The sequence below is a fragment of the Peromyscus leucopus genome, chromosome 14, assembly GCF_004664715.2.
Source record: "Peromyscus leucopus breed LL Stock chromosome 14, UCI_PerLeu_2.1, whole genome shotgun sequence".
Classification (NCBI taxonomy): domain Eukaryota; kingdom Metazoa; phylum Chordata; class Mammalia; order Rodentia; family Cricetidae; genus Peromyscus; species Peromyscus leucopus.
Genome location: NC_051075.1, coordinates 6,667,903 through 6,686,610, shown reverse-complemented (window position 1 = coordinate 6,686,610; position 18,708 = coordinate 6,667,903). Strand labels below are relative to the sequence as shown.

Here is an 18,708-nt window from a genome sequence, read left to right as displayed (position 1 = left end):
ATCATAACAGCTTAATGACATTTTCCTAGTTTACTTGGTTTCCAATCCCCTGGGACTTTGGGTCTTCCAAAAGAGAGCAGAGTGGTCTACATCTAAAAAAAGCAAGCATATCCCTGTTTCTAGTAGGGAAAATTCCAAGCTCCTTTGCAGATAATAAAATAAGCAATTTAGCTCTATTCAAAGGGAAGTCACTGAAAATAACAAATTTGTGTGTTATAAAATCCCAATTATCATAACTTGCTGACTTGACATTTCTGACTAAAATGAGCACATAGGAAAATAAACCTTAGACCCACACATGACAACTACCATGCTGAAGAAAACATTTTGAAAGGTAGATACCTGGAAGCTTAATACTTGACTTAATGAGCAATGTCATTAAGTGTCTCCCCTAGGAACCTATTCAATTGCTGCTCATTCATCTAACTATATTGTAGTGCTTACAACATCCATTCACTAAACATTTCTCATGTATGAACCCTTATCCTCAAAATTCATATATTCCCAAAGCCTTGCTTCCTAAAGTGTTGTGTATCCATTAACAATATTGACATCACCTATAATCTATTCCAAATAGTCCACAGTGCTGCTAAACAAAACCTGGACTTCACAAAGATGGTCTCATGGGTCACATTGGCATCAGGCTTGGAAAGCTCTGTCCTAGAGAAACAGGGTAGACTTTTATATTTCTCTTTACTTATTCATATTAAGGAGAAAATCTGCCTAAAGTTAAGAAAGATGGCCTTTCATGAATATTTTCTAAATTGGTGATAATTTAATAGAGCTGGTTGTAAAGATTTGGAAACTTTTATTATGTGTCTCCTGAGAGACACATCCTGTTGTTAGTAGAGCCTGGGGTAGAGATGGAAAGAGATGTGCCATGTAGTAGAAGAGAAAGAGGGAGAGGGGAGGGGGAGGGGGAGGGAGGAAGGGAGGGAGGGAGAGAGAGAGAGAGAGAGAGAGAGAGAGAGAGAGAGAGAGAGAGAGAGAGAGAGAGAGAGAGATCAGCAATCTTCTTTTCAACTGTGGACACACAGAAATGACTTTCAATGTAGAAATGATGGCATTTGACCAAAGCTGGTGTGTGAAGCCACAGTCAGGTGAGGAGTAGTTTAAATGAATTAAGCGAGCCTTGGTCTTGGCTTCCTAGGGTAAATTTGCAGCTGTCAATTGAATCTGGAATTACTTAAACTCTCTGAGCCTGTGTTTCTCAGGCTAGAAGACAGAAATCAAAGAGCCGCTTCTTCATGAGGTACTACTGATGGTGAGTGAATGGCTTTGTGTTTCCAGGTACTTCACACAGAAGGGATTTAACAGATGTAGAGAATTCTTCTGTCTCAATGTCGTGTGCAAACTTAAGTGGGTGGCCCAACAGGAGCCTGTAATTTTGTTACTTCCGGTACATTGCAACCACCCAGGCCAGCGCACAAGTCTGTCACTGGCTGAGCATCACAGCTTTGAGAGCATTCTTATCTTTCCCTCATTTGTGATTCCATAACCCCAGGAGACTTTGTGGTAATCTGATGCTGACACACTGGAACTTGGCAGACATTCTTCATTTCTCTAGTGCAGACCACTAAGGCCAGTGAGGAAGCAATAGCACATGTCTAACAGAAAATTGGTCTGCTCCACCAAGTCTTAGCAGGAGAGGTAATATGTGGGCCTCACTGATGGCTAACGCTCCTTGACATCCAGTTCTGAGACAAGAAGGGTAAAGGCCACATGGTGAATTTCTAACCAGTGGTTGAAGGCTTGAAGCAAATATTTTTCTTACTGTGGGATCAGCCTTAATTACACGTTGTACCACTGTTCCTGAATACATGAATATATTTCAGGTCTATTCTGAGAAAGAACATGTTTCTTAAAGAACCACTTTTTTTTTTTTCATTTGAGGTATTAGACACATTTGAAAATTCTTATAATAGGTTTTAATGGATTTTACCCATCTGACTCAAGTGTTACTTAACTGCTAAAGTTATTTCAAATTCTTTTATAGGTAAAACATTTTTCCACAGCAATGCAATGTGGTTCCATCTACAATAACCATTTTCCTCCTAAACACAAACTTTGTGAAATTCTATGCATTCAGAAAGAACAGGGCTGAATGAATTACCTGAACTTTGAATGGCTCAAATGTATCAATGGGGTGCGTTAGACCGTATACAACCGGTTCATTCTCTGCTTCAAAGGTCCCTGGAAGACAAACATTACACTATGATTTTCGACCATTTCCAAAGTAGCCTAGTGAGCTATTTTGATAGCTGTGCGTTTCACTTACCAAACATTCTGTCCCAGATAATAAGGGTGCCAGCATAGTTTTTATCAATACAGTAACGATTTCTGCCTGTGAGACGAAATAGTAAAAGTAAATTTTCAAATACATGAAAATGAGCTTCTGGAACATGTATTCCTCTTGTTTTAAAAAATACAAGAAAAAGCCAAGCAGTAAAGTAGCTCTCGAGATGTCTTCTCCCCAGGCTTACACAAATCACCAGAAGCAAGTGAGGACAGTTGAGAGGGACGGAGGTGCCTTGCCCAGAGAAGACCACAACAATTGCTTGTTCAGTACCAAGCAGTCAGCCTTGACAACACACAGACAAGGAACATTAAACAGGCTGGGCAGCCATGTTTAAGAATATGCATACACATACATCATATATTGCAGAGAACCATGGAGTTGGCCTGGCCTAGCTGCCTTGAGACCCAGGTCAGAGGTTTTTCAGGTTCCTGAGAGACTGATGCACTCCCTGAGGCAGTGAAGCATCTGTCTGTTCCCTTAGGAGTCAAGGAAGCAAGGAAGCTTGACCCGACAATTGCTCTTAGACATTAGTCTTGTCTACCCTGTATGGCTCACAAACGGTGTCCTGGCATCTACAACTGTATTGATCCTGGCAATTACCATCGTATCTGTTTCCGATAAAGGTATAAAAAGTCCGATTGCTCTCAATGAAACTGTCACAGCCTCAGTTGTGCTGTGGCCCCTACAACCTGGCCTGATTTCATTCCTCATGGTCGTATCAGGTGACATTAGCCCAGTAAGTAAGCACAGGCACTTATAATATATCATATATCAAACATATATGCAAACTGTAATAATTAGTGAAAAAAGAGACCATGAATCTGAAGGGGAACAGGGAGGAGTATATGGAGTGTTTGGAGGGAGGAAAGGGAAGAGTGAAATATAATCATATTATAATCTCAAAAATTAAAAAAAAAATCTTAGATTTTATTTGTAGTCTCATTTTAGTTACTTTCTAGCTAACTTTATAAAAACAATAAAGGTTTTATTAATTTATGCACATTTTCCCAATGTTTTAGTTAAATGTCTAGATATAGACACATTATTTTATAAAACTAACAAATAATTGAAAAATCACATTGTTTAGAGGAAATAAACAAGGGGACGAGATGGAAATGTATGTGTTGGGGGCTTGGGGGACACTGACTGTTCTTACAGAGGACTGAGGTTCAGTCCCCAGCACCCGTGGTGGCTCCCAGCTGTCAGCAGGTGCAGTTCCAGGGCATTGACACCCTCTTCTGTCCTCCGGGGGCTGTACGCATGTGCTATACAGGTGGAGATACAGGTAAAATACCCACACACAAACTATAGTGACAAAAATAAATTTTTAGAAAGGAAATGTATGTTTTTACCTTTATTTTTTTAGTATTATTTTTAGTCTTGTTCTCTCCTGATGTTTCAGAAAGAAAATTAGCACACTATTTCACTATTTTAATAATAAAAGATATAATTAAAAATTAAATTACTCTTGGAATTACAACTCTTAGTAATATGTTGATTTTCCAGATCCCCAAAATCTAAATTACAATTTAAACTTAATGTAAGTAACTGCAACAGTTTTTATTTTATGTATTTTAAACCTGAAACAGGTACAATGATGTAAATGTTACTAAATCTGAAAAAAAGGAGTTTTAGTCTACTAAACCATGTATCTGTATCTGTGTACCCGCTTTCTGTGCAGGCCAGCCTAAGTTCACCCATAATCTAAACATGGTTCTCCACTGAAGGGAGTGTTGGCAATGTCTGAACACTTGACAGGTCATCACATCAGAGGAGGGCACAGGCCAAGCAGGCATCACCAGGAACTCCGCTAAGCATCCTACAGTGCCCGGGACAGCTTTCAACACAAAGTTCTGGTCCCCAAGGACAGGACAAACACGACTGATGCTGACTAGGTCTGACTGAAGGCTGGGGAATTGGAAGGTGAGGTGAAGAAGAAGAAATGTCCAGCTGTCATTTTTTCAGTGTGTTCTCCTCTTTCCAGATTTTTCTGTTTATGTGGAGGAATCCACAAGAACCCTACACTCCCTTGCTAACTGTCCCCAGTGGAGGAGAGTACTGAGTTTGGAAGAGCTTGATCCCTCTCCTATGCTGTTGTGGCCCCTGCCTGAGAAAGCGGGAAGTTCCCCTTGAGAGGGCTGTAGTGTTATAAAACTGCCTGCGAAGGCGGAGGCGTAGGACGGCACGAGACAGCTTTCCTTCCTTCGTCCAGTGCCCTCAGCATTGCGCCCCTCAGATTTATTCACACCGGTGTATATGGAGGTGGCTTGGACAATCTCACTGCTACGTGAAGAGTCTATTATGTACTCATCCACGCTGCAGCTCATACGCATTCCAAGTTTACTATTTTCCCGTCACAAATAATACACGTTCTTAGTGGTTCCTGTGTTGCCCAAATAAAACACATTTTGATTTTCACTGAACTTGGTACCTCTATGCCTTAGGCACTAGCCACGTGGAGTCCTCTCGTGGGGCCACTGCACATGTGCTGAGTTAAACAATGAACTTAGGCAGACAAACGTGTTGGTTATTAGGTTTTTTCCAAGCCCCAGTATGTATTCTTTAAGTTTTTAAAAGGAGCTTGTTTGTTTTGTTTTGTTTTGATTTTGTGATTGGCTTCTCCTGTTTTATTTCCTGGAGTACACATATTAAAAAAAATAAAATAAAAGCTTCTTTCTAATCCCACTATTTTTCAAGACTAACAATTTCAGCGTAGACAGGGCAGATCTGCAGCACTGAGTCAAGATGTGAACGTTCCTGTCTAGCTGTTTGGCTCACTTCCCAGCTGCAACTAGGGAAGATGGGAAGCAGTTGAGAAAGGTTACTTCCACCGGGCCATGCTCTGAAGGTGAGGCTTCCCTCCACAGAGGAGGGAAACAGTACTTATTTATACAATGTCTGCTAATAGCGCAAGGCATGTTTTTACTAAAGTTGCCCCAAAACGACACTGCCAGTTTTAAAGAAATGATGGAAGGAAAAGCCACAGAACTGCCTTACCATGGTGAACCCGGTGATGGCTAGGAGTGTTAAGAATCAGTTCCAAGGGGCCGAGGCTTCTGACGACCTGTTCATAGCAAAAGAGATAGCCACACACATCGTTATCCCTGAATATGTCTGTGTATTGCACAAACACATGACATTCACATGGGAGATGTGGTACAGAAGGCTCCAAACTCCTTCTACCCCTGGGGCATCCCAGGAAGGCAGTGACCATGAAACTGTTCTGATGTGTGGTGTGGCAGTAACAGGCTCCCCTGACTCAGTTCACTGGCTAGATTCTCACGCTTTCCTGTGTCATCCCAGGAACACCAGTCATGCTCTTTGTAATTCAGTGCCAGCACCTCTAGAATCAAAACAGTAACAGTGCTATAAAACAATGTCATTTCAGACTTCTAAGTGTGACTGTATCTTGCATTCACTATGGCTGATAGGAAAAACAGCCACTATCAATCACGACATTGATGCCAACTGGCATGTCAGTGGCACAGAGAAAGAGCAGGATGATGGACTTAAGAGCCTGAACTGCCTGTGACACAGCAACAAAACGTAACATGGGCATATTATTTGGATACTTACCTGAGACAAACAATCATAAACATTGTCTTGTAGGTGATGAGAGGATTAGCAGATAAAACCACTTTACTTAGAATGATAAGGGCAGTGGCATTGGGTATGAAATTGCAATGTTCCAATAGCTTAACTGATGAGACCAGGACTTTACTTGAAAATATTTTGGTAATGAAAATAGAGAGAAAAGCAGAATGATTGACAGAAATGAATAAAAATCTCTATGTTTAGTAGAAGCAACAAGGACAATACATGGCTCTTCTTGCTTTTCTGAATTCTTGACGAAAATGAAGATAAAAGTTTACAGAAAAGAATTTATAGTATATCAATATATGACAATGTTAAGCCAGTTGAAAGATTTAACAGATGTCTAAATTCAGAAATATACTTCTATTTATTCATTTATTTATTTTGAATTATGCATATTTGTATGTGTCTTAGCATGATTTGTGCATCAAAGTGCCCCACACGCAAATAGGTCAGCAGAGGATGTTGGATCCCCTGGAGCTGTAGTGACAGACAGTTTTCAACCACCAGACCTGGTGATGAGCACAAATTCAGGTCTCTGCAATAGAGTGCATGTTCTTAACCACTGAGTCATCTTCCCAGACCCAGAAACGTACTTCTTAGTGGAAATTTTTCCTCCACAAGGATGTGTTTTGCTTTATTTTATTAGTCTTTAATGTTAAAAGTACAGCTTTGCAATTGTTCTGTAGATAAAAGAGTCTGGGCTGGCCCACACTGTTCTGAACTGGTGGTTTCACAGATCCTCCTGAAGTTGAAGCTGGAAGCTCATTGGCAAATAGCCACCTGTACCCTCCACAGCACAGGCACCCACGTCCTCTCCATGCTGTCCGTTATTTACAGGCCTGACAGGAAGTCCTTGCCTGCACCATTGCTGCTGTTTTCTTAGGGGTTCTCAGTTTCTGTCTGAAATGGACAGATGTCTGCATGTAAAAGAAAGTGAATTATTACATGCCGTGTGCTAATTTAGATTTTCCTAGGTTCCTCCATCCCTCCCCTTGTTTCTTCCTTCTTTTCTCTCTTCAGCCCTACTCTCCTCTCCATAAGGTTAGTAGACGACAAAGATGTTTGGAGCTATAACAGTGCTGTTCCTGGGTGTGAATGGAGTTACAATGGTGCTGTCATTGGCTATGAATAAAGTTCCAATGGTGCTGTCCTTGGGTATGAATGAAGTTCCAATGGTGCTGTCCTTGGGTGTGAATGGAGGTACAATGGTGCTGTCCTTGGGTGTGAATGGAGGTACAATGGTGCTGTCCTTGGGTGTGAATGGAGGTACAATGGTGCTGTCCTTGAGTGTGAAAACCCATTTGATTTTTACAGGTATGGTACTGAGAACTGTGTGACACAAACACTAGAGTCAGGCCCCTCCTCTTCCTCTTCTCTTATCTCCTTCCTCCTTCTTGTCCATCTATCTTTCTTTTTTTTTAAAATATCTGGCCTAGGGTGGGGCGCAATGTCCTATCCACCTATTTTCTGGTTATTTCTACAAGAATTGTATTTTAATCTCTGAACCCAACTCCTTTTCCTCATCAGAACAGAGGAATCCATTTCTACATGAAAGGCTGTGTTTCTTTTTTAAATAATTTCAGCATTTTCATATGCTTTGACTCTACGTCTTGTATTTGTTAGAATATAGTCCTGTGAAATAAAGCATAAGACTATTGTCTCACAAATATAGTGTTACTCACTGGGGATTGAGAAGGAGCAGTGTGTTTTATTACTTAAAGGCTATCACTACAGCCTGGTCTACTGGTGGAAAACTGTGTACAGGAGGGTGGTGATCGGCGAAGGATGGGAGAGTGAGCTCCTCAGCATTCAGAACATTACAAACTGATGCTTTGGTCTCTACAGAGAACCAGATGGGAAAGGAGAAAGCCATTTCACCCCTGTTTGTCTCTCTGGTGCCCAACATTTGCTACAAAAACAAACAAGAAGAGGGGTGGAGGGGACTACACTAGGCGGCTTCTGCTGACCAGATGCTTTTCTGAGCTCGAGTCCTGGCATGTGTGCAACCAGAGCCAAAGCCACACGAATGAGTGCCTTCAGATGACTGGAGTCTGGGCTGTGTGGCCAGCTTCTTTTTTTTTTTTTTTTTTTTTTTTTTAAATGTCAAGTTCTTTTCCTTAGAAAAACCTTTTGCTCCTTTAGGCTAAAACACGGTGATATCACTATTGAAAGCTCCTTTTAAATTTTTTTAGGAAAAAGCCAAGTACAACACAGTCCACCACAGTTAAATTCTCTGGTACTGTGCCTATGAGTACCGTGGAGCTGAGGGAGACCACCACAGGGCCGATGATTCATCATTCAGACAACCCGGTCAGAAGCGCCCATTGTAACAAACTCTCTGATTCAAAGTCATGGAGAATTCATTAATATTTAATAAGAGCTGAGCGTAACGATTTAATTATCACCCACTTTTGCAAATTCAGCCATTTAGCAATGCTACCACATCTAGCTGGGATTCACTTCCTGAAAACATGTTAGTTACTCTGGGAAAATTGGACCTATTCTAAATTTTAGAAGATGTTGTCTTAACTTATTAGATATAAATGAATTATCTGAAAATACATAATTTTACAATTATAGGGCTTAAATATAGTGTAAGTCAATAGTCTATCATGAACAAAAAGAGCATTAGAATGTGAAATTCTAGGGGCTAAATCAATACTCTAAATTCTAGAAGGTAATGATAAACCTTGAAGTCTTTCTAATTTCACTTAAAGAAAGTTTCTGCTTTATCTCTTATCTCTTTGAATCATATATAAAATGATTTTCCATCAAGTAAAATGAATTTTGACCTGTGTCACTCTAATAGGAAGGGACAGCTAATTTCTTGACTATATTGGAGTAAAAATAACTGAACTACTTTGAAAGGTTTCTACTTTTACAAAGACTTCTCCCACCACTTGTGATTCTTAGGTCATTAAAGAGATGCACTTGGTCTTGTAATAGTTTGCTTTGAGTTTTATGATCAGCAACATGGGTGCCCAGGAAAGCCTTGGAAAAGCCTCAGAAGGTCAGAAATACTTTGAAGTTTTGTATCAAATTTCATGATTATTTTTCTGGGGAGGAAATATTGTTTTTATCATAGGCTTGAAAGAAGAATATAAATTTTCAAATATTAATCCCACACCTAAGCAGAGATGACTGTTGTTTATTTCCCACACCCTTCCTATTTGTATTGTGTTGTTAGTTTCCACATCATCAAAACTTGGGTGGGAATTTCTTTCCCAGACTTCAAAAAAAGAAAAAAACCTTAACCATCTTTGCTTATTCTTGAAATCATTAACTCTTCTAACTAGACCATTATATAGGACATTTAATTTGCAGAATAAGAAAATATAAGTGCATAGTTAGTAAAAACTAAAATTTTTGTGAATTCTATAATAAATTAGGGATCAGACTTCGTCTGTCAGAAGTGCTTTGACTCATTTGTTAGGCTAGTAACAGACAGACTCCTTCCTCTACAGTCACAAGCCCTTCCTTCCTCTACAGTCACAGTCACGGACCCTTCCTTCCTCTACAGTCACGGGCCCTTCCTTCCTCTACAGTCACAGGCCCTTCCTTCCTTTACAGTCACAGGCCCTTCCTTCCTCTACAGTCACAGGCCCTTCCTTCCTCTACAGTCACAGGCCCTTCCTTCCTCTACAGTCACAGGCCCTTCCTTCCTCTACAGTCACAGGCCCTTCCTTCCTCTACAGTCACAGGCCCTTCCTTCCTCTACAGTCACGGAGCCTTCCTTCCTCTACAGTCACAGGCCCTTCCTTCCTCTACAGTCACAGGCCCTTCCTTCCTCTGACAGTCCAGAGGTAATAAATGCATCCAGGACAATGGAGTTGAAAATCAGAAAAGTAAGAGCAAGCATAACAATCGATCAAATGTTTCAGCAACTAAAAGTGACAGTCAAAATGAAGGAGATAAAGACCAATTTCAGAGCAATATAGGACAGGGAAGGGCTAAGTGGTTAATGGGCTAAAGGGCTGATGGTCATGGGCAGGTGGAGCCTTTTAATAATGCTGGGATTCTTAGAAGAGAGGTTTGAGACCAACACGGACAAGTGAATTCCTGTATCACCTGGCAATTTGTAAGTAATTTCTTGGAAATCCTTACATCCTACTATTCACAATCAATGTCTTAAACAGATAAAAGTTTGACAAGCCTACTGTTTTGTCTAAGTGAACAGTCTGGATTGATTTTACTGTGGTGAAATAAAATGCATAGGAAATCCACTAATTAAATGCCTATCACTAGCTAATCATATGTTTCCCATTTTCTGACTGTCATTTATAACTGAAAAACATTGCCTTTTTCAATTCAAACTGAAAAGTCACTTGGAATAGAAACTATGTTTAAGAAATTTTTATTCTCAGTAATTGTCCTATTTTAAATTATTTCATAGGGAGCTAACTTATTCTGTTCCATGTAATTATTAATTATTTTCAAATATTCTTTACAAATGATTACTGGAGTCTATATTCATTGTTCAGTAATTAAGAAGTAAAAGAAGCTGTTAACATGGGCGGTGGTGGCACATGCCTTTAATCCCAGCACTCCAGAGGCAGAAGTAGGTGGAGCTCTGAGAGGTCAAGGCCAGCCTGATCTACAGAGTAAGTTCCAAAACAGCTAGAGCTACACAGAGAGAACCCTGTCTTGAAAAACCAAAAACAAACAAACAAAAAGCTTGAAATTGAAAAGCATCGCTTTCAGCAAAAATATTGTTAATTTATTACAAATTAATGCATTAGTATTGCTCAGAAAATTGCATTTTCTTGCCTCAGCCCAACGAGAAGTTAGAAAATAATAATACTTTCTAATATTTTTTAAATCTTAAAGCAAAATGCATATTTCTCCTTTGTTATCAAATTTCAGAAGAATATTAAGAATATTGCATGATATTTCTATCTTTCAGGTTTTATATCTGCAAATGGCTGTTAAGATAATAAAATATTGACTTGAAAATCCATAGGGATATGTATAACCATTTTTCAGGAAGAATTCATGAGGCAATGACTCATTTTAAAGTTATTTCCAAATAAGAGATGGTTACAAATAATCTGCCTTCCTATGTGAGAAGAAAAACATCTAATGGGGAAAATCTGTTCTGAGAAGCTTGTGGAGTTTTTTTGTTTGGTTTTGTTTGGTTTGGTTTTGTTGTTGTTGTTTTTTAGAATTCTCCACATAAAACTGACTGTGCAGCAATTGGATAGATCCTGAGGAGAGCCGGGCTTGAGTGAACAGACATCTCCATCACAGGAGCGATGGCAGCCCTCAGATGAGTGTGGCTTAGAGTGGTGACATGGACAGCAACTGCTCAAGCCTCACGTCATCGTGCATGATTGATGGGCCAGAGACCCAGATCACCGTGGGTCTCCTCATTCCAACGCATCCAGTACAAGAGGAATACTGGGTCAGTCCCTTATGCATTTATCATCTGTCATTTATCATCATTGTTATGTTTTATTTAACAAAGAAATATACACCCTAAGTGCAACTGTCAAAGGAAAAATTTCTCAGGTAAAGCAGTGGTAAGACTCCATGGAGCTCAAGCTAAAATTAAATTATATTAATGACTTTTTTCTTCATAGCCAATTTACTACCACACTCTTCCTCCTGTTGTTCATGCTCTTCCCTCTGTCCTTTTTGCTTATTAATTGCAGTTAGCAATCTATGCATGAATGATTAAACATTTGTACATATAAATGTATATAATACCTATAAAGACTTTTTATAATTTTATATATTACTTTGTGTATCTTCTTGAAACATGAATGGCTATAAATATCTCTGTCACCTTTGAACAGTCATTTTTATTCCAGTTTACAGATACAAAACATGAAGAATGCATGTGTCAATGTACATATGTATGTTTTATGTTTTCCTTTATTAAATATTAAATATATTAAATATTCAATATATTCTCAAATACCAAATGATTACTACTTTAAGTACTAAACTACCCATAAGCATGTTCTATGCACACTATAAACAGTCAAAGCTTTAAAATCTTATCAGAATCTTGTGTTTAAAGTGATTTTCATATTTAACTGAGCAAGACCTATCTACAGTCTATGTCTCATGGATTGCTAAGAAATTCACAGGTTTTTAGGAGTGAAATGAAATAAACCTACACAGGAACTTCACAAGTTCACAAGACTAAGTAACCTCCAATAGAAAGTTAAAATTGTGATACAAAATATTAAAAATAATGAGTTGCTTTTTCGTTCTCTCTTTGGACAGATAAGAAAATCACTTATCTTGTTTTCTTTTCAATGACTACTGCATATTTGATTGATTTAAATTTATACTCAGTTTGAATTCATAGTTGGCACAAGCATTATCTAGTAAGAAGTAAACTGCATTCTTATCCAGATGTCAATGTGAAAAAACTTGTAGTAAAGATGTGTGTTCTAAAATAGCCACACTGACTTAGAAGTCTTTGCTCACTAACTTCTTCATTGGCCAGGAGGCTGTCGGCATCAGCTTCATCCGTTCTGTGCTTCTTTGGTACACAGGGAGCTTGCTCTAAGATTTCTCAAGAGGACACCGGCCATGGCAAAGGAAACCACACTGTAATGTCTCAGAATTTAATGATTTATTTCAAATGAGTGATGGCATAAAATGCTGAGGAATATTGTAGAAATGTGCATTTCACTCTCAGTAACACTACAGCAATTCTTACTTAAAATTTTAGAAAACAATGCTGTGAAATTCTTGAACCACATAGATCTACATATCAGAAAGACTTTTAGCTGTTGTTTGAAGTAGTTGATTTTTAATTTTCATTGTTTGCTTTGTTAAGAGCTTAATCGGTTTGAGCATTTGTGTTATATTGTTGATTTATGTTATTTTGCTGAGGGTCTGGTGAAGAAATGGAAAAACAAAATCTTAATTGTACCCTCCACTAGCTTTGCTGTTAATTCAAGACAACACACTCTAGTATTTAGACAGATGGTGGTGGCAGCCATATTCGCCCCAATCTCTCTACAGGGAAGCAGGAGGAAGCAGAGCTCTTAGGATATGTGCTTGTCTGCCTAGTTTTACACTTTGAAATGCTGGACAAATGCTGATTTATTCATGGCCAGATGTTTTCCTACCTGATTCCGCAGTTTCCTACACCAGTAGGCATGTAATGTGGAAGTAGCTGACTTTCCACACCAAGGAGTGAAAAAACAACATTTATGGTTTGGAAATAAAACAATCGTTAGGAATCAAGACTGTTGCAATCACAAAGCGCTTCATAGGGAGTATATTTCTGGTGGATCTGTAGCATAGGGTTAAAGACTTAAAGTCTTGGTTAGAACAAAGACTGGCATTGGACTATGTTTATATAGTAAACAAGTTTTAAAAGACTGGGTTTATAATAAATTATCTGGAAGGCTGATTGTTGTCTCCTCCAATTATGGGAGTCTTCTACAAGAAGATACTCTTAATACAACATTGGTACTTATTTAATTTGTTCCAACATATTTTAAATAACATTTTAAATAAAAATAAATACAAGAAAATGCTATACATGTTCCTTCAAGGAGAGACGGATTCCTGGTGACTTATTTTTTAATAATTATTTTTTAAACTAAAATATAAAAAGAAAATTTAAACTGAAATTACTACATTTTCTTTCACTGCCTTTCCTCCCTCTGATTCCTCCCATGGGCTCTCCAACCTCTTGCTCTATCTTAAATTCATGGGTTCTTTTTCTTTATCAGTGACTTGTCTGTAATACCTATTTAATACCAGGGGAAAACTGGAAGCTTTCATAGGCATAACCACATTGACCATATAAAAATCCATTCTTAAGAAAAAATGCCTTACATCGTTTTGCTAGTTTATGCATACAGTGATGAAATAAGCCATATTGCTATAAATAATATGATGCTACCCTAAAAGAAAATGCTTGAAAAGCTGTCGAATTGTGCCAGGCAGTGGTGGCTCACACCTTTAATCTCAGCACTTGGGAGGCAGAGCCAGGCAGATCTCCATGAGATCAAGGCCAGCCTGGTCTACAGAGCGAGATCCAGGACAGGTTCAAAACTACACAGAGAAATCCCGTCTCAAAACAAAAACAAACAAACAAAAAAACCTGGTAAATTGAGTGGTCTATGTGAGGAATCCTCTCTGAGAGCTAGAGCTCAGTGGTTAAGTGTACCTCCTGTTCTTGCAGAGGACCAGGGTTCTGTTTCTAGCACCCACACATCAGCTCACAACCATCTACAATGCCAGTTTCAGGAGATCTGATGACCTTTTATGGCCTCTGCAGGCCATAGGCACACACATAGTGCATATACTGACAAGAAGGCAAAACACTCACACTCATTAATTATATATAATTTTAAAATTCCACTCCAGGAGTCCTATAATGTATGCTGTGTGCATTTGAGCATTCTAAAATTCTATTTTGACAGACTGTGTTATATCATATTCTCAAATAAACAAAGGACATGTGAGCCCCCTACTTGCCTTCCCTTCTCAAAAGTAAAATCTCCTTACTGTTATTCATTATTAATATGTTTGTTAAAATATTTATAATACAAATCTGTTTAAAGTCAAATATTTCTGTGTATGTGTGTGTGCCTACTCATGTTTGTATGGGTGAACATGAGTGTGTGTGCATGCACATGTGTGCATGTGTGTGTGTGTGTGTGTATGTGTGAGTGTGTGTGTGTGTGTGAGAGAGAGAAAGAAAGAGAGAGAGTTGGGATAATCTTTTTGTACACTGTATGAAGATGTTTCTATTTCACCTCATCTAACTAAGGCACCTTCTGATTGGTTTAATAAAGAGCTGAATGGCCAATAGCTAGGCAGGAGAGAATAGGCAGGACTTCCAGGCAGAGATAGGAACTCAGGAAGTTGGATGTATGGTACTGAGAAGGGGTAATGAGCCATGTGGTAGAATGTACATTAATATAAACTGGATAATTTAAGTTATAAGAGCTGGTTGGGAACAAGTCTAAGCTAAAGCCAAGCTTTCATACTTAATAACAAGTCTCTGTGTCATTGGGAGCTGGAGGTCCAAAGGAAGACTGACTACCAGAAAGGGCATATTTAAAGTCAAATATAAAATAAGTTTTCAGTCAGTAGATTAAAACCTACAATGACTAGTATATATTAAATTATTTTGCCTGTCATGTCCATCCACATAGTTTTCCTTCTAAAAACAAGGCCTCTTGCTAAACTCTGCCCCTTTTCCTGGGACTCTCGGTGCTTTAAAGTCATACATCCTCTACAAACAAGGTTACAAAAATCGTACTGTAACTATTGCCTTTGCTCTTTTAACTAAACCTGTTGGTTCTTCTGAGTTCCTCTCTGTATATCACTTTATACAGAGATCTAACTAGATCACTGTTTTACTTAATGTGGAAGCCTGCCAGATGAGTAGTGATCAAAAATTCATTTCAAAAGACAACTTTACATAAATCATAAGATACTAATGTTCTTAGCTTTAAGTGAGACAGTGTTGGCTCACAGGATCAGTGAGTATAAACACTTTTCTTCTGAGAATTTGATATGTGCATTTAATATGGAAAGCTGTTTGTTGTCAAACATCATGAACTGAATTCAGTCCAAGGATCTATAAAGTGATAGAGATAGAGAGAACCAACTCCTCAAAGTTTTCTTTGGACCTGCATCAGCACTGTGGCCCATGTGTCCTTACCTGTCCCCAGGAAAATATAAATAAATGTAAAAATTTGTCTTTGTTGTTTGCTATCATGAGGTTCACAGCAGGTGTGATGCTCACAGTTGTCTTAACATGGATAAGAGAGAAAAGAGTTTGCACTAGTAGAAAATTAATATTGTTATGTAATAAACAACACAATGAAAATTAACGTGAGATGGAAAGGATTAAATGTCTATTTAGGAAGAAATCTCAAGTGTATAATGAATGTTTTAGAGGGAAAAGATGAACTACTAATCATCAAACTAGAGTAACAGACATATGTTGAGGTAGTTTCTTGTAAACTGAGGCATGCACAGATATCAAATCAGTAGCATATACTTCAGGGGAAAAGCAAAAGAAGATTACATGAGGCTTTGTATCACAGCTCTACTGCTATCTAGCTGCAACCAGATAATTGTTTTTCTTAGTGGGAACGTCTTCCAGATAAATAATGATCAAAAACCCATCTGAAATAATAGCTGTGGTCTCTTTTCTAAACATGTTTTCGTTACCACTTTGGGCCTTCTCACTCTTTCTACAAAGCCCGTACACCCACCCATTTTGCCATCTGCTTATTTGTGTGTCACATGGTTTGCCGGCTTGCCAAATCCCTATATCTAAATAAAAAATGTGTGGCTGTCTTCCTTATCTCCCGCTCTCTCCTCTGAGCAGCTATAAAGATGTAGGGCCTGACTATCCTGGGGTTTTTCTTCAAATCTGGTTAAATTATCCTCATGCTGTCTTCTGAGTCCTTTCTTAAATGGCTTTATTAGTAAGACTAAGAACTCAAAGATAAGACCTTAACGTCCCCATAACAGTTCTGCACTACTGCCTGAAGCAACCTGCCAAGTTCTTCGCAGGGACTATAGTGTTTTGAAAGAAAATGGCCCCCAAAGGGAGTTGGCACTATTAGGAGTTTGAAGTGGGTGTGGTCCTATTGTGGGAAGTGTGCCACTGTGGAGGGGCACTTTGAGGTTTCACAGATGCTCGAGCTATTCCCAGTGAGTCACTTCACTTCCTGTGGCATGCAAGTCAAGATGTAGGATACTTGGCTACTTCTGCAGCACCATGTCTGCCTGCATGCACAACACCATGTTTCACCATGATGATAATGGACTCAACCCCTGAAAATGTAAGCCACCTCAATTAAATGTTTTTCCTTTATAAGAATTCCCATGGTCATGGTATCTCTTCTCAGCAATAGGGACCCTAACTAAGACAGAGACCTTTCCTCAGTTGAAGCCAGGATTCTTGACACTGTTCCAGAATAGAATTTTAAAGCAAGCCATTATGAAGCAGAGGTGGGATTTATTTATTTATTTATTTATTTATTTATTTATTTATTTATTTATTTATTATTGTTGTTGTTTTCCAGGAGGCTGATGTTTTATTGTGAGCCCAGGCTTGGTTGAGATTGTTACATTCCTGGGCTTCTCAGATGCCCATGAAAGCATCTCTATGTAACTTACATTTCCTCAGAGAGGTTGAATTTATTAGGATGTGATTTTAACACAGATTTAGATACGAGGTTAATAGAGAGAGAGGTATACAGGAAATGACAGCTCATACACAGATTTAGATGTAGGCTTCTCAGGAGACAAAAGGGAGGGTGTGAGCAGTGAGTTTAAGGACCTCCTGGGCAAAGCTTTAGAAGATTAGTTCATGAGCAGCCGCAGCGATGCAGGCCCTGTGCTGGCCACTTGAGTCTCTGTGAGCCCACGGGAGCCCGTTTAGTTGATTCAGTGGACCCTGCTCTCCTGGTGTCCTCTATCCTCTGTCTCCTACACTCCTTCCTGCCCCTCTTCTGTGGGGTTCCCAGAGCTCTGAGTGGAGGTACCTGGAGGAGACCTCCAGGTTAGACTCTCTTTTAGCATAATGTCTACCCGTGGGTCTCTGAGCCCATTCCCATCTGCTGCCAGAGGGAGCCTCTCTGATGATGATGATGGGCAGGACAATGATCTATGCCTATAGTAAAATGCCAGAAGGAATCATTTAATTGAGGGGGAGGCAGTCAGTAGTGCTTGGTTCTACCCTAGGTCTCTGGATTTTCCAGTCTCTAGTTCCTGGCCATCCAGGCAGTATGTGGCACGGTCTCCCTTTCATAGCATGGGCTCCAATTAAACCAAATTCTGTTTGGCCACTCCCACAGGTTCTGTACCACGGCTGCCCCAGCACATCTTACAGACAGGAAAGATTGCGGGTTGAGGGCTCTGTGGGTTCATCAGGGTGGGTCAGTGGCCGGGTTTCTCCTTCTGCAGCCTACAAAGTATCTTCCAGTGCCAAAGAGACTAGACTATTGGGTGAAGGCTCCCAGCCTGCACCGCTTCCACCTCTCTAAGTTCAGTGCGCTGTGTGGATGTTGTCTCAGGCAGTGTGACCCCACTGTCAGCTTGCAGAGAGCAGCCCTCTGTCCTAACATCAGTCTGGGTTGTTTAGGGATCTCTTTGGCCAACAACTCAACCAAACACAATCCATGTCCACTGCCTGGCTATAAAGAGTGGACAATTCAGACTCCATATCCCCCATTACTAGAGTTCTCATTGGGATCATCCTCATAAATTCCAGAAGTTTCCACTGCCCTATGGTTCCTCACCATCCTACAAATGCCCCTAATTGCAGTTGTCTCTCCTCGAATACTCTTCCTCTATCATTCCCCCAACACCTGATCACTCCCGTTCCTGTTCCCACCTACCCCTAGACCATCCACAAAACTTGTTCCAGTTCCTCTTCCCAGGGAGATCATATACCCTGCCAAGTAGCTGATAAATACTTAAAGAAATGGTCAACATCCTTAGCCATCAGAATATGCAAATCAAAACTACTTTGTGATTCCATCATACACCTGTAAGATGGTTAAAATCAAAAGAACAAGTGACAACTCATGCTGGTAAGGATGTGGAGCAAGAGGAACATTCTGGAGGGAATGAAAACTTGCACAGCCATTGTGGAAATCAATATTCCAGTTCCTCAGAAAATTGGGAATCTACCTACCTCAATTCCCAGCTATACCACTCTTGGACATATACACAAAGGAAACTCCATCCTACCACAAGGACATTTGCTCAACTATATTCATAACAGTTTTATTCATAATAGCCAGAACCTGGAAATAACCTAGATGTCCCTCAACCAAAGAATGGATAAAGAAAATGTGGTACATGTA

General features: G+C 39.5%; 1 protein-coding gene across 2 annotated transcripts in view; it reads right to left on the bottom strand.

The window, feature by feature from the left end:
• The window catches only part of Agmo (alkylglycerol monooxygenase), a 289,744-nt gene that overhangs the window by 151,979 nt on the left and 119,057 nt on the right, over positions 1–18,708 (bottom strand). For both annotated transcript variants that reach the window (XM_037210501.1, XM_028872292.2), the window contains exons 6-8: positions 5,297–5,363; positions 2,279–2,344; positions 2,114–2,193 (exon numbers count right to left, since the gene is read on the bottom strand). In XM_037210501.1, the coding sequence (XP_037066396.1) occupies positions 2,114–2,193; positions 2,279–2,344; positions 5,297–5,363 (213 nt within the window). The remainder of the gene's footprint in view (positions 1–2,113; positions 2,194–2,278; positions 2,345–5,296; positions 5,364–18,708) is intronic.